This window comes from Apodemus sylvaticus, chromosome 7, assembly GCF_947179515.1.
Source record: "Apodemus sylvaticus chromosome 7, mApoSyl1.1, whole genome shotgun sequence".
In the NCBI taxonomy this organism is placed as follows: Eukaryota; Metazoa; Chordata; class Mammalia; order Rodentia; family Muridae; genus Apodemus; species Apodemus sylvaticus.
This window is the reverse complement of record NC_067478.1, coordinates 62232850-62256867: the sequence shown is the minus strand read 5'-3', so window position 1 is coordinate 62256867 and position 24018 is coordinate 62232850. Positions and strand designations below refer to the sequence as shown.

The 24018-nt window shown below is 41.4% G+C and overlaps 1 protein-coding gene across 3 annotated transcripts; it reads right to left on the bottom strand.

Moving 5' to 3' along the window:
• Nucleotides 1–6052: 6052 nt before the first annotated feature.
• LOC127688874 (gamma-secretase subunit APH-1B) lies at nt 6053–23697 on the bottom strand. Of its 3 annotated transcripts, XM_052187958.1 has the most exons (6): nt 23499–23697; nt 22347–22517; nt 18508–18578; nt 17616–17738; nt 9901–10028; nt 6053–6596 (listed from the first exon to the last, which is right to left on the bottom strand). In XM_052187958.1, the coding sequence occupies exons 1-6, from the start codon at nt 23609–23611 to the stop codon at nt 6429–6431; spliced, it is 774 nt and encodes a 257-aa protein (XP_052043918.1). In that variant the 5' UTR covers nt 23612–23697; the 3' UTR covers nt 6053–6428. The 3 variants fall into 3 exon arrangements, with proteins under 3 accessions (XP_052043918.1, XP_052043919.1, XP_052043920.1); XM_052187959.1 differs by lacking the exon at nt 17616–17738 and having other exon boundaries at nt 23499–23696; XM_052187960.1 differs by lacking the exon at nt 22347–22517 and having other exon boundaries at nt 23499–23695.
• Nucleotides 23698–24018: the final 321 nt, after the last annotated feature.

The following is a 24018-nucleotide window of genomic DNA, read 5'->3' as shown; positions in this document are numbered from 1 at the left end:
TTCTTTTTTTTTTTTTTTTTTTTTTTTTTTTGGTTTCTTGGATTTGTTTTTTTCGAGACAGGGTTTCTCTGTATAGCCCTGGCTGTCCTGGAACTCACTCGGTAGACCAGGCTGGCCTCGAACTCTGAAATCCACCTGCCTCTCCCTCCAAGAGTGCTGGGATTTTATATTTTTCTAATAGAGGATTCTTACATCTGAGGGTAGTCATCAGGAAATCTCCATTCGAACTAATCCCCAAATAAATGACATCTAGCAAGACTCACGACTTTCTTGAGAAAGGGCCAATGAAACTGTAGCCAACCCTGGGATGACCTGAGGAATGAGTACCTCCTCACCTATATTACAAGCTAGTAGCTCAGAGCTATTGGGCCTGAGGCTGGATCATCCAGGAAGATGATCCTATGAACCTGAAACAGCCTCATTTCAAACAGAGTCATCTGCCACCAGATGGATTCCAATGAGAGGTCCTCCAGTTTTCTAACCTCCTGACTGAGGGTAGAGGCCATACACAACCTCTCAGCTGCTTCATGGCCTCACTAGGGGACAGCGGGAGAAGTGACAAGACCAAGCTATTAGAAGCTGCCAAGTAGAAGCTAAAGCTTGCTTGTTTTCACCTGCCTCTGACTTCAGCTACTGCTCTGTGAGGTTTTGTAAGTTTACTCTTTCACAATTGCTTAGAGATTTCTCAAAGTCCAAGCTCTTTGAGGTTTAAAGCTCCAAGATCTTTGAGGATTTTTCTCTACTTGGCTTAAGAAGTCTCAAGGAACATCTCTGTGCCAAAATGATTCTGAATACGGAGAAATGAGACATGCTTTGTGAGTTGCAAATTTGCTAATGAACTTCACTTTGAAAGGCTCATAACTAATCAGTAACAAACAACAGAATGTACAGCCAAGTTTCAAACAAGGCAAAAACTATAGTAACAGATGCTGAAGGATGGACTACTCCAAATGAGGGAGATATAGAGAATGAAATGTTAAATGATGTTTTTACTGTTCATTGGAAAAAACAAAGGCCTGGAAAGTCTGCTGCTACAGAATAAAGGTCATAAAGGTTTAACATATAAAAATGTTATAGATGATTAGAGAGATACTGTCCATTTCCCCTAAGCATTTGAAAAGACTAAAGTAAGCCTATTATTAAACTAAAAAGATAAATACTGTAATCATAATGAGATCCTTCAGCTAGGCCTGGTGGCACATGCCTATGATCCCCAGCAAGGCTTCAGTGCTCACATCTACTGTTAACACCTGTTTTGATACAGGGCTGAAGCTAATGAAACAAGAATTAGGTATAGAAAAACCTCTCTCGCAGTATTAATGTTTACTGGGAACAAACGCTATCTTCTGAGCAGTCTGAAGACATTGTCCTCACTTCCTCTGAGCACATTTCATCAGGACGCTCTGAAGAGGTCACTGCTACTTCCATGCTAGTCAGGCATGAACAGGCTAGAACAGACAGGTGGCACACACCTCCAGTAAAGAGCACTGGTTCAAACAAACTAAAGATAAACGTGGCTTATATTAGACCGCAACTGAATCTATCCCTGCTAGTCACATGGCCAATGAATCTGTTACTCAAGCACTAAAACAATATTCAAAAATCCAAGGTCAATTTTATACGCACTTTTCTCTCTTCACAGAAAACCTGTGTGAAACACAGTGCACAACATCCAGGCTACCCCTTTTTAATTACTAAGAAGAGCAGCATTTCAATGTGTATGTAAGGCTCGACCCGCCTCAGGCTTCCTAGGGAAGGTGCAAAGCAGGCTCTTGAGACAGTTCTGCCTGAGCTACAGCAACACTCACAGTATAAGAACAACCACAGACAACCAAGGACTATTCAATAATCCAACTAAGTTGTGCTAGGCAAATTTCCTTCTTATGTGTGTTGGTTCTGTTGTTGAATATGTATGTTCCTGCCTGGGTGGACATACGTCTACAGCTGTAGTTGAAGGCCAGATGCCTTGGACCTCCTGGAGCTGTAGTTAGAAGTGGTTGTGAGCTGCTCAAAGGAGGTCTGGGAACTGAACTTGGGTCGTGTGAAAGAACAGTATGTGTGCTTAACCAGTGAGCCATCTTCCCAGCCATTCATCTGAGGGTTTTTGTTGTTGTTGTTGTTGATTTTTTGCATTTTTTTCTTTTTTTATTGGATATATTCTTTATTTACATTTCAAATTATTTCCTCTTTCCAGGATTGCCCCCTCCCCAAAAGTCCCATAAGCCCTCTTCCCTCCCCCTGTTCCCCAATCCGCCCCTTCCTGCTTCCCTGTCCTGGTATACCCCTACACTGCTGCACTGAGCCTCTCCAGGACCAGGGGTCTCTCCTTCCTTCTTCTTGGGCATCATTTGACATGTGAATTGTTTCTTGGGTATTCCGAGCTTCTGGACTAATATCCGCTTATCAGTGAGTGTATACCATGTGTGTTCTCTTGTGATTGGGTCACCTCATTCAGGATGACATTCTCCAGTTCCACCCACTTGCCTAAGAATTTCATGAATTCATTGTTTTTAATAGCTGAGTAGTATTCCATAGCGTAAATATACCATATTTTCTGTATCCATTCCTCTGTTGAGGAACATCTGAGTTCTTTCCAGCTTCTGGCTATTATAAATAGGGCTACTATGAACATAGTAGAGCATGTGTCCTTATTACATGCTAGGGAGTCTAGCATGTGTCCTTATTACATGCTGGGGAGTCCTCTGGGTATATACCCAGGAGTGGTATAGTAGGGTCCTTCGGTAGTATCATGCCCAGTTTTCTGAGGAATTGCCAGACTGATTTCCAGAATGGTTGTACCAGCTTGCAACCCCACCAGCAGTGGAAGAGTGTTCCTCTTTTCCACATCCTCGCCAGCACCTGTTTTCTCCTGAGTTTTTGATCTTAGCCACTCTGACTGGTGTGAGGTGAAATCTCAGGGTTGTTTTAATTTGCAGTTCCCTGATGACTAAGGATGTTGAACATTTCTTTAGGTGCTTCTCAGCCATTCGATATTCCTGAGGTGAAAATTCTTTAGCTCTGTACCCCATTTTTAATAGGGTTATTTGGCTCTCTGGAGTCTACCTTCTTGAGTTCTTTATATATCTTGGATATTAGCCCTCTGTTGGATGTAGGATTGGTAAAGATCTTTTCCCAATTTGTTGGTTGATGTTTTGTCCTTTTGACAGTGTCCTTTGCCTTACAGAAATTTTGTAATTTTATGAGGTCCCATTTGTCAATTCTTGATCTCAGAGCATAAGCTATTGGTGTTCTGTTCAGGAACTTTTCCCCTGTTCCCATGTGCTCAAGGCTCTTCCCCAGTTTCTTTTCTATTAGTTTCAGTGTGTCTGGTTTTATGTGTAGGTCCTTGATCCACTTGGGTTTGAGCTTAACACAAGGAGATAAGAATGGATCGATTTGCATTCTTCTGCATGCTGATCTCCAATGTAATCCACTACATAAACAAACTCAAAGAATAAAACCACATGGTCATTTCATTAGATGCTGAAAACACATTTGACAAAATTCAGCATCCTTTCATGTTAAAGGTCTTGGAAAGAACAAGAATTCAAGGCCCATACCTAAACATAATAAAAGCAGTATACAGCAAACCAGTAGCCAACATCAAACTAAATGGAGAGAAACTTGAAGCAATCCCACTGAAATCAGGGACTAGACAAGGCTACCCTCTCTCCCCATATTTATTCAATATAGTACTTGAAGTTCTAGCTAGAGCAATTAGGCAACAAAAGGAGGTCAAAGGAATACAAATTGGAAAGGAAGAAGTCAAATTATCACTATTTGCAAATGATATGATACTATACTTAAGCGATCCAAAAAACTCCACCAGAGAACTCCTACAGCTGATAAATACCTTCAGCAAAGTGGCTGGATATAAAATTAACTCAAGCAAATCAGTAGCCTTCCTATACTCAAAGGACAAACAGGCTGAGAAAGAAATTAGGGAAATGACACTCTTCACAATAGCCACAAACAATATAAAGTATCTTAGTGTGGCTCTAACCAAACAAGTGAAAGATCTATATGACAGGAACTTTAAGTCTTTGAAGAAAGAAATCAAAGAAGACCTCAGAAGATGGAAAAATCGACCATGCTCTTGGATTGGCAGGATTAATATAGTAAAAATGGCCACCTTGCCAAAAGCAATATACAGATTCAATGCAATCCCCATCAAAAATCCCAACTCAATTCTTCATAGAGTTAGAAAGAGAAATTCTCCAATTCATCTGGAATAACAAAAAACCCAGGATAGCTAAAACTATTCTCAACAGTAAAAGAACTTCTGGGGGAATCAGTTTCCCTGACCTCAAGCAGTACTATAGAGCAATAGTATTAAAAACTGCATGGTATTGGTACAGTGACAGGCAGGTAGATCAATGGAATAGAACTGAAGACCCAGAAATGAACCCACACACCTATGGCTACTTTTATCTTTGACAAAGGAGCTATAACCATCCAGTGGAAAAAAGATAGCCTTTTCAACAAGTAGTGCTGGTTCAACTGGAGGTCAGCATCTGAATTTTTATTAATTGAGATTTTTTAATTGCTCATTTCTAATAACATGGTAAACTTAGAGAACTTGCTTAGAGCTCAAGTATAATGACAGTCAAATCCTCAGGTTCTCCATGCCTCAAACAAGAAACATTTTATCAAACTATCTACATACAAGGTGCATAAGACAGCAGGAATAACATGTGCAGCGAGGAACACATCCCAGTCCTGAGGGCTTCTTGTTCTTGGCTCTGTAAAGTCAAGTTTGATGTTTGTTTTCTATGCCTTTGTCTTTCTAGTCCAGGGAAAATCTTATATGAATGTATAAACCAACAAAGTCCAGCAGAGGCACCCACATGACTTAGAGCTGAAGTAACCTTTCAGGAGATAAAAATGGTGTATAGTCACGTAGTCTTGCTAGAAGCTTTATAACTCTTGCATCTCTACACAGACACTCAAATATTTTAAGTGTGGTGGGAGTTCATCAATTAAGGTTTAGTTCCTGGGTAAGATTCTAGTGATCTCGAAACACTGGCTGCATCTTTGTTTCAAACTTGTCCATTCTTCTTGTCGCCATGGTGCTATCATGCTCATCTTCAATGTCACTGTCAAGCCCTCTCGGTGCTGTCCCTGGTTCTTACAGATAGTGCACATGTATGCTGGGTTCACCAAGGCATCACTTACATGAAGAGGTCATTTCTACTTTACAACCTAAGCTCCTAAAAGACTTGGACTGGGAACAGTTTCCACGGTAGACTCACAGTGCAGTAGCATTTCCAGAGGACGCAGAGGACTTGTCTGGCAGGCTAAGGAAGCCCCTGGGAAGTCCTATAAAAGGACTGCTGTTTATGTCACAGTAGCCAGAACCCAGGCAAACTGCTGAAGATGAAAAGTGACACGCCAGCTTGAAATCTGGCAGCTTCATGTCTATCTCCAATTTTACCCTGTACCATTAGGGTGATGGCGCTGTTTGGTGTCACAGTAGCAAATGAGAAGTTCCAATGTCACACTACTTTGTGGTTTAGCTACAGTTTTGGTTTCTCCCAAAATCCAGAGAAGATCTGCTAATAGTACGTTGTTCATCTCCCTGCCCAGATTCTCAGTGATAAAAATGGTGACCTTTACCTTGAAAAGCCCACCTTCAAACAGCACACACAGCAGCTGTCAACTGAGGAATCTATGGTTGCTGTTAGTATTTTATAATGAATAAACTTTTGGAATCCACACAAATTGTACTGCCGATTTCTTTCAAGGAATATAATTTTAGACTCTACCAAGTCTTATAATTAATAAGTCAGCTTATAATTAATCCTAAAGAACCTGGATTTATACTCAAATAAATAATTTAGTGCCTGAGGAAGAATAACTTAAAATGGAAGAAATAACGAGAAAAATACAGGTTATGTATAGACCTCACCTTGGCTAAGATATAATGTCAGTGTGGGCTACTACATTTAAAGGCACAGCCTATGGTGCTGCTGAAGGCTAGCAAACCCATCCACAGACAGAACAGCCCTGTAGTCTGTGGCATCAGTACATAAAAAGACAAGGGCCACCCAGGTTACCACATTCAGAAATTTACTTGCTCAGCTGAAGTTGGCTCAGGAGACCAATACTGAACAACCTTTGGGTGTTCTCTGGGACTTTCCATTGGACTCCAGTGACTCTCAGCTGTACCACACATCCAGGATAATCGAGTCTGGAGGAGAAGCCCAGAAGCATCAGTCTTTGTTTTCCCAGATGCCTCAGATGTGCAGCCAGGCTGCAGGCCACACTGCAGCTCTTCCAGAGGCTGCTGTGTGAAAGCACAGGACAGTTCCAGGCTAGACAGTTCTGCTGCTTCAAAGTTCCAAGACGAAGGAGCTTTTTAGAACAGGGCTCAGTTGTGCTTCCTCTAAAGACGCAGGCTGCTGTTTGGAGGTGCCAACTGTCAGAGGTTATCTGGAGCGTTGGTTGTAAAGAAGAAAGTCCTTGTCTTGGCAGAGCAGGCAGAGCTTCAAGCTCCGGCAGCTTCCTCCAGCAACATAAAATGCCCAGATGCCCATGAGCACCATGATTATATATGCTGCCACCAGATTCACTTCATAGTGAGGACTTAGGAAGGTCTGCAAGGGAAAAATAAATCAGTTTGGGTAAAAGCACAAACTTATTAAACATGCAGAATAGAGATAGGGGAAAATACACAATGCTTCCAACAGGTGGACTGTCTCACATACATGAGATGAATGTCATATCTGTGTCTGGAAGGCACAGAGAATAATCCCCTCAGCAGACAGTGGTCTGTGAACTTGAACTTTGCTCGACTCAAATGGCAATCCGGACCTAACGTGATACTTAACAGAAAACACACGGAGCATATGCCTAATTTATACCCATTTCTGTGTTAAGTTGGCTTTAAGAATTTACAAGGAAGTCAGGTACATCTAGATTACTTTAATATGAACCATTAGTATTCAAAATAACATGAGGAAACGGAGTTAGTTTTTGGCTGTGCAATTTCTATGGATTCCAAAAGTTTATTCATTATAAAACACTAACAGCAACATAACTCAACGGCAGAGCACTTGTTTATTATGCATGAAGCCTTGGATTCAATCCCCAACACCAAAGCATGATACAGAGGGCTAAAAGGTGCTTTGACATTACTAAGGACAAGACTTCATCCTGATGGAACTTTTAGACTAATAAGTATCAGATAATGAAGAAACAAATGAATTAGAAATTGTGATTGATGTTAAGATAGAATAGTGACGCTGGGCAGTGGTGGCGCACGCCTTTAATCCCAGCACTTGGGAGGCAGAGGCAGGCAGGTTTCTGAGTTCGAGGCTAGCCTGGTCTACAGAGTAAGTTCCAAGACAGCCAGGGCTATACAGAGAAACCCTGTCTCTAATAACCAAGAAAAAAAGGAAACACAAAAAAAAAAGATAGAATAGCACAGATGTGACAAATGCTAGGATGAGAACAAGGTAATCTACGCTAAGGGCTTCTGGAGGTGCTGAGAAAGTGGCACTTAACCTGAGACAGAAAAGAAGAGGAATGAACTAGCCCTGTGCTGGCTGGCATGGGAGGAGCAAAGGTGAGAACAGAGCTGGATACAGATGAGAACTAGAGCAGTAGGAATACAGTTTAGGAATGGAGGAGCAGATGAGGTCAGGCAACTGTGAAGGCTAAGTGATATGAATGTTCCTCTGTGTGATGCATGGTCTATAGAAGGTTTGGATTGGGATGATAATGACTGGTTTTGATTGTTAGCCTCCATGAAATGGATTAGAGGGACTGGTGAGTCAGGAGATGAGACTGCACTGGTGAGGAGAGTATGGTGTGGTGATTTAGGGAGGTATGGTGCACACAGAAAGTGGATAAGGTAAGCTCACAGGGCTCACTGATGGACTCAATGTGAGGAAGATGCCAAGACTGGCTCTTGTATTTCTGGCTTGATGGTAGGTGAATGCTTGAAAAGCACCAGCCTTGGAAAGAGACTGGTAGCAGTGGGCAGGAACAAACTTACTGTGAATGGTACACGTCAGATCCAAAGATGCCATAATTAGGAGTAAGAGTCCACTTTACAGCAAACAAGACTTTGGGCTCTCCTCTGAAGCTTCTCAAGCCGGTCTCCCCTCCTCACTGAGGACACCCAGCTCCCTGGGTTTCCCCATGTCCCCCCAGTTTTCAGTTACTCCCTGCACTTCTTTGTTGGTCCCTCCTCTGTAGCCTAATCTCAATGATGGAGATCACGGGACTCAGGTTTGAGCATCTGTTTATCCAAAATCCTTTGAATTACCTTTTCTCAACCAAACTCATCCCCGAAGGTTAATCTTTTCCCGTCTTTTACCTGCTCTTGGATAGTTAACACCTCCACAGTAATCGCTCCGGACAGAACCCGTGAACGCCCTTCTCAAGCCCTCCGTCTCAGTTGGTGACAACTCTATCCTCTCAGTTGTCCAGGCCAAAAGCCTTGAACACACTGTGTCTTGGCTCCTCTTCCTGTCACATCTCATCTGCTCTGAGGAGGCACTCCTGGCTCCACTGTTGGCACCTGATTCCTGAACCCAGCCATTCCTCATGCCTCACTGCTTTTCATCCCAGTCCTCCCTGCCTTTCTCTTACTGAGGTGACCTCTCCCAGCTAGGCTGCTCTTAGGGCAGTGGGTCAAAGCAGTCCTTTCCAGGTGTGTGTCAGAATACCCCCCACACACATAACTTTTCCCTCTTTTTATATTTTAAGATAGGATCTTACTCTGTAGCCCAGACTCGGCTAGAAACACAAATCCTTGTTTGGCTTTACAAAGATGCCATCACATTAAAGATGACTTTAGTATCCACAGATACTACCTGATTAACCATGTAAGAGGCAAAAAAAAAAATTGCATTTTAGTTGGATTAAAGGGCAAGAAGCCCAGGGGAGAAAATATAATACAAGCTCTAAATAATCAGAAGGAAGGTTCCATCAGTAGAGACATTTTAAAATATCATTTTATTATTATTATTATCATTTGTGTATATGTGTAATGCACAGGTCAAGATGCAGCTGTGGAGATCAGAGGACAACTTGTGGAAGTTGGTTCTGTCTTTCCATAATGGACTCTGTGGCTCAAACTCGAGTCATCAAGCTTGCTTAGACAGCCCTTCTTCTACTTGCTGATCCACCTCCCTGGCACAGGAGAAACCTTTTCAGTATTGTGTGTAAAATGTGGAAAGCATCTAGCCAGGGCCATGGCAGGGTCATTTTGATAATTGTCGTGTATTTGAATGACAATTTACCAGTTAAATCCAAATCATTGCACACTGCTCTAAAAATAAATCTGACAAGTGTCTTACACTTTACTTTGTGAACTGGCACTGTTACAATGTCAGTAAGGAGCAGATCCAACACTTCTGCGACTGGTCAGAAAGTGAAGGGGTCACCAGCTTACAGAGCATGCTTCAGCAATCTGTGTCAAGCCCTCAAAATACTCACACCAATTGACTTCACAGTTCCCTGCCTCAAAACTTAAACACAGGGTAAAAGTTCCATGCACATAAACGGTTAAGAAAGCTTGACAACAGCCAGACAACAACAAAGGGAAGTGATTAACCAGTCAGATGAAAGTAATTTTCATGTAGCGATTTAAACTTACTAAAATGTGCATCCTAAGGGATTTGTAATGAAGGAAAATTGCTTCAGACACAATACGCTTCATAACACAAGCACAATGCAGCTACCATATGGGAAAGATCTCTTCTGAGACAGACCCCATATTGACAGTGACTGTCACTCTACTAAGAATGGCAGGACCCATGTCCACTTACAGGGCTTCCCTAGCTTGAACTCATGTCCCCATGAGCCTGTCCCTCATCTGGGGTGGAATCCACCACTCAGATGTCTGCACCTGAGCTCCACAAGCACCAAGAGCACAGGGCCAGCACTCACCTGGGTGGACACCACCAGATGCGTCAGGAGAACTGTGAGGAGGATGTACCACTTATTCTTCTCACAGCCATCAAAAAACACCACGCCCCAGAACACGTGCAGCATTATGATAACCAGCGTCATGAAAGCTGAAAGACAAGGCAGCAGTTAGTGGCCGGGCCTGCAGACAACAGACACCAAATCCAGTAGACCCCATGACTGTCCACCAGCTCTGAGGGTCCCCTGGCTGCAGTCCCAGAACCTGACCACCAGTGCCCAGAACTGGCTTTGAGGGGAACTCTGAGTTGACTGTTGAAGAAGCATATCTTCCTGGAAGTGGAGTCCAGCCTTTGTAGCAGCTATTCCTCTAGAACATGGGCCTGGTTGACAAATCCCAACTTGGATTTGGCTTTCAAAAAAGGTTCTCCGAGGTATGCAATGAGATTAGTATAAAATCTATACAACTATTTGCTTAAAACACATTCATTTTTATATGCATAGGTGGTTTGCTTGCAGATATGTCTGCAAATATGCCTAGTGATGGAAGAGGTCTGAAGAAGGCACAGGATCTCCTGGGAATGGAATTAAAGACAGTTGTGAGCTACTTTGTGGGTCCTGGGAATTGAACCTGGGTCCTCCAGAAGAACAGCAAGTACTCTTAACCCCTGAGCTCTATCTCCAGCTCCAACACAGCTTATTTTGAACTAGCCTGCAGCCCCATGAAAACAGAATTTTCTCAACTGAACAAAACATCTCCTATCTAAAAACACCTCTGCACTGAAGGGGGCATTTTCTTTAGAACTTTTTAGAAAATAATGTAATAAAAAATTTAAAAAGAGTACAATTAGAAATCACTATAATTATCTAAGATTCTTCTTGTGCCCTGTGTCTTGTGTCCTGAAATAACATTCTTTTTTTCTTTAAATCAGGCAAGCCCTATATATTCTGTTGACTTTAACATGAAAAGGGCACATAGATTTCCTTTTCCTGCCACATAATAAAGAGACCAAGAACTTTAACCCACCAGACAGAAAAACACCAGGCTAGAGTTCCATTCTACCCTGATTGAAGGAAAAATCACCTGGCATTGCCAAGCAAAGGAGAATAGTTGTGTCTATGTCAATCCAGCAAGAAATTTAAGCTACAGTACGTACTCAGTCTATACCCCAACCCAGTTAGTTCTCAGATCAAGGCATCACGAGCCTGGGGACTTGTTATCAGTGCAACTTACTGGTGCCCATCTCACCCATGAATCAGAAGCAGGGGGCAGAAGCCAGTTTCAACAGCCTTCCGAGATAATTGATGAATGGTCAAGTTTCAGAATCCTGGCAAGCAGGCATTCTTATAAATGTGCACAAGGAGATACAAGAATATTTATACCAGCACTGCTGCAAAAACAAAGAATGCCCACCCTTCGATTTCCTTCTTCAGAGACCTGAAGTTCTTGTCATATAGATCTTTCACTTGTTTGGTTAGAGTCACACCAAGATACTTTGTATTGTTTGTGGCTATTGTGAAGGGTGTCATTTCCCTAACTTCTTTCTCAGCCTGCTTATCCTTTGAGTATAGGAAGGCAACTAATTTGCTTGAGTTGATTTTATAACCAGCCACTTTGCTGAAGTTGTTTATCAGCTGTAGGAGTTCTCTGGTGGAGGTTTTCGGGTCACTTAAGTAGACTATCATGTCATCTGCAAATAGTGATAATTTGACTTCTTCCTTTCCAATTTGTATCCCCTTGACCTCCTTATGTTGTCTAATTGCTCTAGCTAGAACTTTCAATATAGAACATATATTGAAAAGATATGAAGAGAGAGGACAGCCTTGTCTAGTCCTGATTTTAGTGGGATTGCTTCAAGTTTCTCTCTGTTTAGTTTGATGTTGGCTACCGGTTTGCTGTATATTGCTTTAACGATGTTTAGGTATGGGCCTTGAATTCCTGTTCTTTCCAAGACTTTTAGCATAAAAGGATGCTGAATTTTGTCAAATGCTTTTTCTGCATCTAATGAGATGATCATATGGTTTTTTTCTTTGAGTTTGTTTATGTAGTGGATAGCATTGATGGATTTCCTTATATTGAACCATCCCTGCATCCCTGGGATGAAGCCTACTTGATCATGGTGGATGATCATTTTGATGTGTTCTTGGATTCGGTTAGCAAGAATTTTATTAAGTATTTTTGCATCAATATTCATAAGAGAAATTGCCCTGAAGTTCTCTTTCTTTGTTGGATCTTTGTGTGGTTTTGGTATCAGCGTAATTGTGGCTTCATAGAACGAGTTGGGTAGAGTTCCTTCTGTTTCTATTTTGTGGAATAGTTTGAAGAGTATTGGTGGTAGGTCTTCTATGAAGGTCTGATAGAATTCTGCACTGAAGCCATCTGGTCCCGTGCTTTTTTAGGTTGGGAGACTTTCTATGACCCTTTTTATTTCTTCAGGTGTTATGGGACTGTTTAGATGATCTATTTGATCCTGATTTAGTTTTGATCCTGAGGCCTCTGGAGGGAGCCTTCAGATATCCGTTTCGGGATCCAGAACAGCCTGGGCTACAACACCACATCTCCAGGTCCTGCAAGAGGCCAGAGGGGCACCTGGGAGGCCGTCTTGGAGGAGCCAGTGTGCTCTGGTGAGTCCAGCAGGCCCCGGCGGGTTTTTTTAATAAAAATATTAAAAAAAAAAACAAGAAGAAAAAAAGAAAAAGAAAGGGCTTCATTATGACACTCCCCCAAAAAAAGAAAAAGAAAGGGCTTCATTATGACACCCCCCCCAAAAAAAGAATGCCCACCCTTACCACAAATGGAGAAGTAAAATACAATTTATTCACAAAGTGAGCTGCTGTATATGACCGACCCACCACATGGACCATCTCAAGACCATGGTGCTGACTGAGAACAAACATACTGTGAACATGCGTGTTATTCACATGAAGTAAGAAACCCTCAAAACAATATTTAAAGGTATAACTGTGTAGCTTCAGGACAGTAAGCTGTCACATCTCTGTGACAATGTCTTCATGTCAGGCTCTGACAGACCACACTAGAAGGATTCAGTTCAGGTCCAGCCATCAGTCTGAAGAGGACAGTTCCTAAGGACAGATGCCAATGGTGTGACACTGAGGCTACTTAAGATGCCCAGAGGCTAAGTTTAGGTCTTTAATATACCTGGGTCAAAAAGACCAAGCAGATTCTCTACAAATCTTCAACTGCATCCTCATGTCAGAATCACAGAACTCTAGCCAGGGATAATTGTGCGGCAACTGGGGGAGTAGAGCCAGAAGTAGGGGCCTCAGACATTTAAAGTCATCCTTAGGTTCGTATTAAGTTCGAGACTAGCCTGGGATACACGACACCCTCAAAAACAAACAAACAAACAAAAAACAGAACATTTTCCTCTCCTTCCTTCCCCCTATCCTTCCATCTCCTTCCTTTCCCTCTATGTATGTGTGTGTATGTATGTGTGCACACATACATATGTATACATACACACATACATATATGTATACAGATTGTCCTTTTTGCCTGAATATTCATCCCTCCCCATTCTACCACACCTACTTCTTGTTTTAAGACAAAACATAGGGCCAAGAATATGACTCAACAGGTAAAGGTATTTGCTGCCAAATCTAATGATATATGTTTAATACCTAGGTATACTTTTTTAAAGGAAAGAACTAATTTTCATAAGTTGTCCTCAAACATCCATACATGCACACACACACACATAAACCCAGCACAATGTCACTTTTTCAGTAAGTATTGCTCTGATACATTTTCTTCTCCATAGTTTCCATAAATTTGTTGTTGAGAGTCCTGTTCCCTAGACCAACTGGCATCCTGCTTGCCCCAGTCTCCCAAGTATGGGAATTACAGGTATAAACCACTCATCTGGCCTCCAATTCCATTACACTTGATACACATCTGCTGAGTATGGAGGCAGCCATGTACGACTATTCTGGGTATGTACCTTTAAAGTCAGGCAATTCTGAATTAGAATCCCATGTGAGTGAATTTATACAAGTTGTTTAACTCTCTGGGCCTCTACCTCCTTCATTTCTAAAATAGCCCACTCCGCTCTACAGACTCGGGTCCTTAGGTAGAGTGTCAGGTGAAAAAGTAAACATGGGTCACCATGTTTATCCAAGATTCCTGAGTATTTGGCTATGGAATAAAACCCATTCCTCGACTCTTGTAGATTTTTCCTTCCTCTGACCCTATCTTATTATCACATTGATTTTCTTCCTTTGGTCCTTCATTATCCAACAAGGATTTTCTCAGTGCCCTTTTCACATGGGTGAGACACTAGTCTGAGCCCTGAGGCTCTTTCAATGTTAGGAACACTCTCCAAGAAGCTACTCCACCTTCAGCTTTCTGCATATTAGTTACTAATGTTACTAACATCCCTACATTCTGGCTGGCTTTGATATCACCATATAACAGACAGTGAGAAATTGTTTTTTTGCTAAAAAATACTGATTCCTTACTCAGATAACTGAATGCAGGCAGTAGCATGGCATGGCTGCCTTTATTTTTGTGTGTTTCCTTTCTTGCTGGATACCTGTTTACCTCTGTAGTAGGCATGATAATCATTCAAGGAGAGTCTGTCTTAAAAACTGGAGATTCCTCTTCAAGGTAAAGATAAGAGTAACTGAGGCAAGTTACTTTCTGCTTTTTCGTGTCCTGTTGCAGACCCCAAAGGACCAAACCGTCTCCAGTCATCATCCTAAGCATGCACTCATCTGGGATTCTAGAAATAGAAGAGCTGACTGGCGAGAGCACGCCCCAGACTGGGGAGATTCCCGTGCTCTCCTGAATCAGGGGCAAGTATCTCATGAGAACTTGTTTATCCCCTCAAGCCATAGGACATCTTTAGACCATCTTGCAGGACCAGGACTGAGACCCTGACCAATCAGGACTACACACTGACAGTTCATCTATGCACAGCTTTGCCCTCACATCTCAAGCCTTCTTCTCCTCAAACCCAAGGCTCTTGTCAGTGCTCTCAGGATAGACTTGGGGGTCCCTGGACCTCCATGACTGATCCTCTCCCTCGTGAGCTCTTTCAAACTTTTCACATTGCTCATCTCATCTGGGTATATAGTAGACCAGTGTCCAATCCTAAGCTGTTGGGACTTTGAGAAATGGGACTTTTGTCTCAAAATTCCAATACTGACCATGAACTAAATTTTACTACAGCAAAATGTGAAGTGTTTATTCCATCTACAACTGGTAAGAAACTGAGACCTGAATATCTAAACTATGCTGATGCATACAGTTACACTCCATGCATGCTGCTTTGACACTTATTAACAGATAGAATGAATTCCAGCTAGAAATGAAAATGTGTTAACAGCATCTGTAGAGTTCTTCCTTTCCATTGCTAAACCTTTCTCATTAAACCCAACATATAAAATCCTAAAAGTCCTTCAGGCACTCTGCTGCTAACATTTACTTTATTCTATTCTTATCAAGAAAAACATGGGGCTGAAGAGATAGCTCAATGATAAGAGATCTTGCTATATTTTATAATACTGGGTTTAGTTTTACTTATTTCTTAATGACACTAATCAAAGATACATAGGACATAGGCAAAGAACTGCACAGTGTCTGTGTGTGTTACACTACTCTTCCTCTGTAACATTTATTTTATGCTTTGTGTAGTTAGGTCTTTGTTCTTATAGTCAAAAGGTATGGAGAAATTTTTAATAATTATTTGTAGACTGCATACTTAAATAATTAAAAGAACTTCTCCCCAAATATTAAATTAATGATACAGGATATAACCTGAACTTGGGACCATAATCCCATACTTTCTTCTCTACCAAACATTTCCAAGAAACAGCAATGAGTCTAATTACTGTTGTCCTGCTCCACAACCACAGATAACAAAGAACTAACTTACACTTATGTGTAAGTTATATGTAAGTACACTATATGTGTACCTCATAAACTATGCCTGTCTGCAACATAAACATTCATGTATATACAGGTATCATATAGTATGTGCATTATTAACACAACTGACACACACAGAGATGCTAATTAACAACCCCATACTCCTTACTTATTCTAATTACCATTTTAGGAACAAATCTACTTTTCCAAGGGATTCATTTTAAGCTGGCCTTGAAAACAGTTGGTTTTCTGAAGGGAATTAGCACCATCTAGAGGACAAAAACCTGTGGCAATAGAGGATGTAAGGGAACAGGCTCCTGCAACAATGTAAACTATAAGAAAATTTACAAGAAACACAGAAGGTATCTTACTAATTTCTATTAAATTCTAACAGAATTAGCCATTAAAACTGCATTCATTAAAAAACTGCATTCATTGTTTTTAAAAATGTAATATTATTACCATTTAAATTATATGTCAGAAATATTCCAGTTTAGAAGGTAATCTGCTCTGTTGGAGGCAGCATCAAGTATGACCTATTAACATACTTTCTCTTAACTCAGAGCTGGAGTTAAATGGTCTGAACTGTATGGTGTAGGCCTCAGAAAGTCAAAGACTTTTCAAACAGAGAAGATTAATAACTTGCTGGCTACACAGAGAATGGATTCACTTGAGAGACTGACAGCACTGATGTCCACAGGAGAGGCTAAGATTTGAACTAACAAGGAAGCAGAATGGTAGAGGACCTTCACCTTGCTCGGGGACGGCATGATGAACAACAGATGGCTCTAAGCTACTGCAGCTTTTAAACTTGATCATTTCTCTAACCTTTTTATTCAATTAAAAGCTACTGTAAAACTATTTTTTTGGTGGTATTTCCCTAAAGATGGTAACCTCCCTAATGAGCTTTAGCCTGGGTGTGAACATTGGTTTAATTGAAAAATATGGGTATATGAATTCCCTTATTTCAATGATAAAACTGCTATTGATCTGAACCTAACTAATATTCTGATTATAAAACAAACTTGTTATCATTGTACTATAACTTAAAGCTAGAGACAGAAACGCAATGTGAAAAGAGTTGGTCCTTTTTTTTACTGCATTGTTGCACAGAAAGATCAATTTGCTTACTATTTTTCACTCTGAATTGAAAGACCATATCATACTGCCTATCATAAACAGCAATAAGTTATAGATAAATCAAAGATTGGAATTTAGGGCTAGGGGGTCTTATACTGAGTCGCTAGCACTAAACAAGAAGAAAAACAGGGGCTTACAGGCTTATGTTAAAAATAAATATAAAATCCCAAAATAAAGAGAAGATATCTCATAAAAGTTAACTGCTAATGTTTCAACTATAAAATATATTTATAATTCTTATGCAAGAAAAATTCCTGTAACATTCCAAAGGACCCCAATCAAAGCCCCGCCCCCACTCCCAGGTCCTTCACTTATGGTGCCTAAGAATATCTTGCCTTTAAAAGGCTTAACATAGGGCTGGAGAGATGACTGCTCTTCCAGAGGTCCTGAATTCAATTCCCAGCAACCACCTGGTGGCTCACAACCATCTGGGATCCGGTGCCCTCTTCTGGTGAGTCTGTAGGAAGCAATAGTGTACTCATAGACATGAAAGAAAGAAAGAAAGAAAGAAAGAAAGAAAGAAAGAAAGAAAGAAAGAAAGAAAGAAAGAAAGAAAGAAAGAAAGAAAGAAAGAAAGAAAGAAAGAAAGAAATCTTTTTGTAAGAAAAGGCTTAGCATAAATGTCATTCACTTGAATTCTGAAGCATTGAATGTAATACAGATGGCCCTTTAGAGCAGAACCCTGCACATGCACAGCTACGACACATACCTGAATTAAGAAAGAACTGAGGAGAATCACCATGAATGCCCACTGTGCCTGGCCCCAAGGAGTTAGACAGGGTGTTCACAAAGGAAAACACTCCACTCATGATTCCAAAGCCCAAGCCAGAAACTAAAGAGGAAGAAAAACACCGGTAAGCCTTTTCCTGTTATGAGATCCTTCAAATCTCATTCGCAAGGACTGGGGAATACTGTTTCACTGCAGGGCAGGGTCAGCGTTCTCAGCATGTGTAAGGCATGGCTTAGTTACTACAGCAGAAGAGAAAGTGTTGCTGCAAGGGTGAGGAGGGTTTGGTTCTTTGGCCTGGAAGGAAGAAGGGAAGGAAACAAACCTGCTGTTGCTGAAGCAGCGGCCAGCCAGCTCTGGAAGGCTGGGAGAAAGTGGAGGAGTAAGGAAGTGCAGAGCAGGATGAGTGGATAAATGAACAAGGGAGGGGCACAGGGGAGCAGAGGAAGAGGAGGGCTGTGTGCTGAAGGCCCTGGCCTTGGTTTATTGTAGCCAAACTGTGAGGGAGTAACTTGCTGCAAGGGGAGATGCCCAGACCAGACTGAGCTAAATCTACATAGAGACCTAGATCTAGTGTGTGTGTGTGTGCGTGCGTGCGTGCGTGCGTGCGTGCGTGCGTGTGTGTGTGTGTGTGTGTGTGTGTGTGTGTGTGTGTGTGTGTGTGTGTTTAGGCATGCTTGAGTTTATGCACCATATGTAGGTTCTGCAAGTGTTGGATGCCCTACAGCTAGAGTTAGAGGTGGTTGTGAGCTACTATGTGGGTGCTGGGAACTGAACTCAAGTCCTCTGCAAGAGCAGTAGGTGCTCTTAACTGCTGAGACATTCTCCAGCACTTCTATGATTTTTCTTCATGACATCACAGGGTCTAACTTACCATAGGCCAACAGTCGCATCGATGGAGCTGTCTCCTCAGGGTTTATGCTTTTCAAACCCTCATTGGCTTTTCTAAAAGAAACATACAAATATTTTGTTGTTTTTACTTTTTAAAAGGCAGTATATGAAGGAGGTCACAGGACTCTTCAAAACTAGATATCAACAAAGTTTTACATCAGGCTGCTCAGTCCAGGGTCCATTTTAGTCAAGCCCAATATTCCTTTGTTATTGTTGTTGTTTGTTTTGGGTTTTTTGTTTGTTTGAGACTGGGTCTCTCTACATAGGCCTGGATGTCCCAAAACACAATATGTAGACCAGGCTGGCCTCAAACTCACAAAGGTCTGCCTTCCTCTGCCTCCCAAAGACTGGGATTAAAAGTGAGTTCCTCCAAACCTGATCCAGGACATTTTTAATGACTGAAGTCAAGTGAGATTTCTGCCAACTCCATCTAGCTGATGTTTCCATAAAAGGAAAAAATTAAAAATAATAGAGGCAAGCCAATATGGATTGAGTTCATAGGAATAAGATCAATGATCTAATTTCTGAGCCCAAGGAGTATTTATTTCATCATCCTGAGGGATCTACCTCTTTGACTTTTGTACTTCCCAGAGTCTTCAGTCTTGCTCTCCACTGTACTGGCATTCTGTCACAGTTTCCTCTGCACTGTCCTTACTCTCATTCCTCCTTCCCTCTTTCTCATGAAGAACCAAGAGTGTTCTCACCCCTCTAGTAACATATTTTTTCTTTAGATTCAGGAACATGCAAGCACATCTTAAACATGCAAGCACAAGTGACATGTGTCACTGAGTGACACCGATAGGCTGCCCCCCTCCTACTCCCATAAAATTTCTTAAAGCAGCAAGATGATAGATATACTGAGAGGTCAAATTTTCATGTTGCTTCTTAATCATATAGTTTTCTGATTTAAAAATATTTTATATTTCTGTTTCATATTCCCAAATATGACTCAGGATGGAAAGCAGAATATTTTTATAATATTCTATATGATAAAATGTTGTCATTAGAATATACGAAATCAATTCAGAGTGATCATATCCACACTTCAGTTACTGCCAGGTCACAAATGTACCAAGAATCTGCCTCCGTCCCCAACCATCATGCTACAGACATATATTAGGAACGCTATGTGGGGCTTGTTATATTACTGTCTCTTGTTAGTAAAACCTACTGCCCAAAACTTCTGCATCCATTTAAAAGATAGCCAGGGCTACACAGAGAAACCCTGAAAGGATACTTAAATTATATTTACTGTACAGTATGTTTACTAAAGCACTTTGTTATCAGTCATTGTTGAAACAAAAGCAGGTGAGATGAACTATAAGAACAGCTATTTCAGTGTTGCCTATTTGAAAGCACAGAATATTCCCCAATTTAATGATTAAATTATATGTTTGTTGATATAGATTATTAGCATTAAATATAACTCATAGGGATGAATTCATCATTAACAGCATTCCTCTAGTAGGTAGATTTGTTTTATTGGGAAAAATTGGACAGTGTAGTTGGTTGCTGCTCCAGAGAAATATAAAGAGAGCCACACTAATATCTGGGTCACATCTTTCTTGCAATCAGGAATATATTAAGTTCCTAGGCATGGTGGCCAGTGACTGAAATCCTAACACTTGTGAGGTGGAGGCAAGATGGTCAGAAATTCAAGGTCATTCTCAGATCCATACTGATTTGGAAGCCATTTAGGGCTATGAGAGATCATGTTTTGAAATAAAGCAAACAATAACAAAATAACAATAACTGTAAAACTAAAAATTTGTGTTTATTTTGTATAGAGATCCCTTGATAATATGCCATATATATAAATATTGAATATATTTTCTTTCTTTCTTTTTTTTTTGTTTTTTTTTTTTGAGACAGGGTTTCTCTGTGTAGCCCTGGCTGTCCTGGAACTCACTCTGTAGACTAGGCTGGCCTCGAACTTAGAAATCTGCCTGCTTCTGCCTCCCAGGTGCTGGGATTAAAGGCATGCACCACCATTGCCCAGTGAATATATTTTTAATCTCCATATATATATATATATACTTACACACATACTTATATATTACACATATACATATATATATTACACATATACATATATATAACATATATACATATACATATATATGTTATAAGTCAGATGTGACAGTGCATGCCTTCAATCCCAGCATTTAAGAAGCAGTGAGCTGGGTGGTGGTGGCGCACACCTATAATCCCAGCACTTGGGAGGCAGAGGCAGGCAGATTTCTGAGTTTGAGGCCAGCCTGGTCTACAGAGTGAGTTCCAGGACAGCCAGGGCTACACAGAGAAACCCTGTCTCGATAAAACCAAATCAGAAAAAAAAAAAAAAAAAGAAGAAGAAGAAGAAGAAGAAGAAGCAGGGCAGGTCCATCTCTAAATTAGAGTTTGAGACCAAGTTCTAGGACAGTGCTAGATAAATAGATAGATAGATAGATAGATAGATAGATAGATAGATAGATAGATGATAGATAAGAAAGTGATTTATAAGTAGTTTTAGAAGGCTTAATACTTGGAACTTTTAAGTTTTGTTCTTAGAATCTGGAAACAAATATAACAAGGGAATTTCAGAAGACAGAATGAGACATCCTGCACAGTCAGTCATCTACTCTGTTCATTGGAACACAGAAACTCATTGTTTCGTGCTTTCTCACTTCCTAATATTAACAGGGAACTGTCAGTGCCGCAACATTTCCTCAGGAACTCTGTAACATGAGGCAAGTTTTCTCAATTCTTGAAATTATGCATTTAAGATATTTGTTTTTTTTTCTTCTTGTTTGGGTTTTTGAGATGGTTTATGTAACTAGGCTAGCTTCAAAATCACTATGAAGCTATGAACCAAAGGCTACATCTCTAGCCCCCTAAATGCACCATTTCAGAATATTTTAAAAACAGAGAAACTCTTCTTTAAACAAAAACAAACACCCCATAGTAGGGCTGAGGGTGTAGGTCAGTGGTAGAACTCTCCCCTAGCTTCCATGGAGAAGCTGGTGTGGTGGGGCGGGGGTAAAACAAACAAACAAAAACCCTGTAGCAGTGATTATCTTAGCCTTTTATCACAAAATAGTTATTGTGCCAATGTTATATAAAAACTGAATTAGGTTGCAAAACTATCCATATATTTCAGGTGTCATTCAGCAGTTTTAGACAGCACAGCAGTTATAGAAGATAAATGTTAGGCAATGACAGTTGTGTTTTAGTCAAATAAATAAATAAATGCATAAATAAATAAAGTATAGCATAAGAAATCAATTTAAATATATTCACTACACCCTAACCCCAAAAGGAGAGCTCATGGCTCAGGCTTTTTTTAAATGTATTTTTCATTTGCAGACTTGAAACTATAGAATATATTTTTAAATGTGCTTCTGTTTCTCACAATAGTCAAAATAATGGAAGGCATAATTTCCATAAGAATAATTTTCTTGAGGCAGTAGGAGGGAAGCAGGAAGTTCAAATGGAAAGGCTCCTTATTGTTTCAGTAATTATTTCCCTGGGTTATTTTTCTTCAATAGAGGATTTTTTGTTCATTCATATCTTGCCTGTTTCCTCCCATTCTAAGCTCCACCAGGCCAGAGCTTCGTCTCTTAACCACCTTTGTACCTCAGCTTTCACAAAGTGTCTGGCATTGGGAAAATTCTCAAGAAACACTTTTAGGAGGAATGAGAAAGGAAGATAAGGAGGATCAGGAGGGCATGCAAGCAAGCCAGATTATAAAATGAAATACTCGATAGTTTCAGGCTAAACATGTAGCAATCACCAAATTATAATTCAAGTCTAACTGGGAAATAAAGCAAACACTTAACTTACTTTAACAGCCTATAATATGCGAACCTGAACAGCTCTTGGATACAGACAGAGAGCAACACTCCGAAGATGAGCAGGTAATTCTGTACTGGTCCATCTCTGTTGTCAGTAAGGACTCTCACTAGGAACCAAAAAACGGATGAAAGCAGAAGAGACACCAACCAGAAGAAAGCACTGGAACGTAGAAGAAAAAACTCCCAAGTTAACAGAAGCACAGGCTTAATCATGACTAAATCAAAACCTGCTTGAGTTACAGACCACTTTTACTACAATCCTCATAAGTGGTGTTTTAGATCAGAATTTCTTCTCCAGTGAGACAAGTAGTCCAAGAGCAATGTCAGATGTGCTTAACAAGACTGATTCAGTGACCCTGTCCTCTGCACACTAGGACATGATCTGTCAAGGACTGACAAGAGGAACTTGGCTGCAGACTATTTTTCCTAAGAGATGTTTTGTGTGCCATAGAAATATACAACCAGTAACGGTTGCAAATTTCATATCCTCAAAATTCACCAGAAAATATAAATTTAATGGTTAGATATTGTTAAGTGTCTTTTTCTGAAAGAAAACAAATACCTAAAGCCTGCATTAATATCATGGAAAGTTCAGACGCTGCAAACTTCTGGCAAGTGCAGAGACCGAGACCACATTCACTAGCAGAGTTCAGTATTTACCAAGCTCCCAGGAGGATATACCTGGTCAGGTGTTACTGTGTTTTCTCCTTTTCTCCTTAACTGCACCCCTAACCATTAGCCAGACGCCTACAAAGAAAATCTGAGCCTGAATAGCATGCTCAGATGTGGGGGTAGGGGGCAGGGAATAAGTATCTGATCCTCAGGTGATTTAATGGCAGAGAGTGAGAACGACTCATCGATGCCACTGAGCACTGGGTGAAATGAGAGATCCCTACAGAAAGACAAAGGCTTCATACACAATTGTATCTATGTGTTCCCAAGTAGTCCACTGAAGTCAAGGGGCACCTGCTTAGCCTACGGGCCTGCTCGTTTCAGACCCTCCCAGGAACAGAAGAGCCTCCGGTCCTCTCCGTCCTGGACTGTCCCACAAGCTGGAGCCACTGGGAGATGGGGATCCCGGGGTCGTGGGAACTCAGGAATGGGAGGGACCCGCGGTGTCCGGGACACAGCGCAGCCTCACCCGGCGATGAGGAAGATGACGCGCAAAGGGTCGGTGGCGATGGTGAAGATGTAAAGAGCGAGCGCGGGCCCGAAGGCGATGAAAGCGCAACCAAAGAACACAGCAGCCGTCATGACGACCGCAGAAGCCAGTCCCGGGGGCCCGAAGTCCCTGCAGTGCCCCGTGGACAGCCGGTCCGGGGATACGGGGCGGGGCTGGGCTGCGAGGCTCGTGCTGTCAATGCAGCGGAGGAGGCGGAGCTCGTGAGGCGGGGCCTGGAGATGCTCCAAAGCCTGTAGGAGCCGAGGGCGGGGCGGCGCTCGAGAGGCGGAGCCTTCGGTGCCCTAGTCTAAGAGGTAACCGAGGGAGCTTCGGGAGACCGGTCCTCGAAGAGTTCCATAGCCTGTCCGAGCGGACGGCAGAGCGGGCTTGGCATGCATGACCTCGGGGGCCTCTAGTCACACGGGACAAGGCAGAACTCGAGAGTTGGGGCCTGAGCCGCTCCACGGTCTGTAAAAGCGGCCTGCTGGGCGGAGTTCGG

Coding starts and splice junctions, on each gene's coding strand:
- LOC127688874 (XM_052187958.1), bottom strand. CDS start 23,611: ATGACGGCTGCTGTGTTCTTTGGTTGCGCTTTCATCGCCTTCGGGCCC. Junction 10,029..17,615: donor TCAGTTCTTTCTTAATTCAG/GTATGTGTCGTA, acceptor CTTGTCTTTCAG/CTTTCATGACGCTGGTTATC. Junction 6,597..9,900: donor ATCTGGTGGTGTCCACCCAG/GTGAGTGCTGGC, acceptor TTTCCCTTGCAG/ACCTTCCTAAGTCCTCACTA.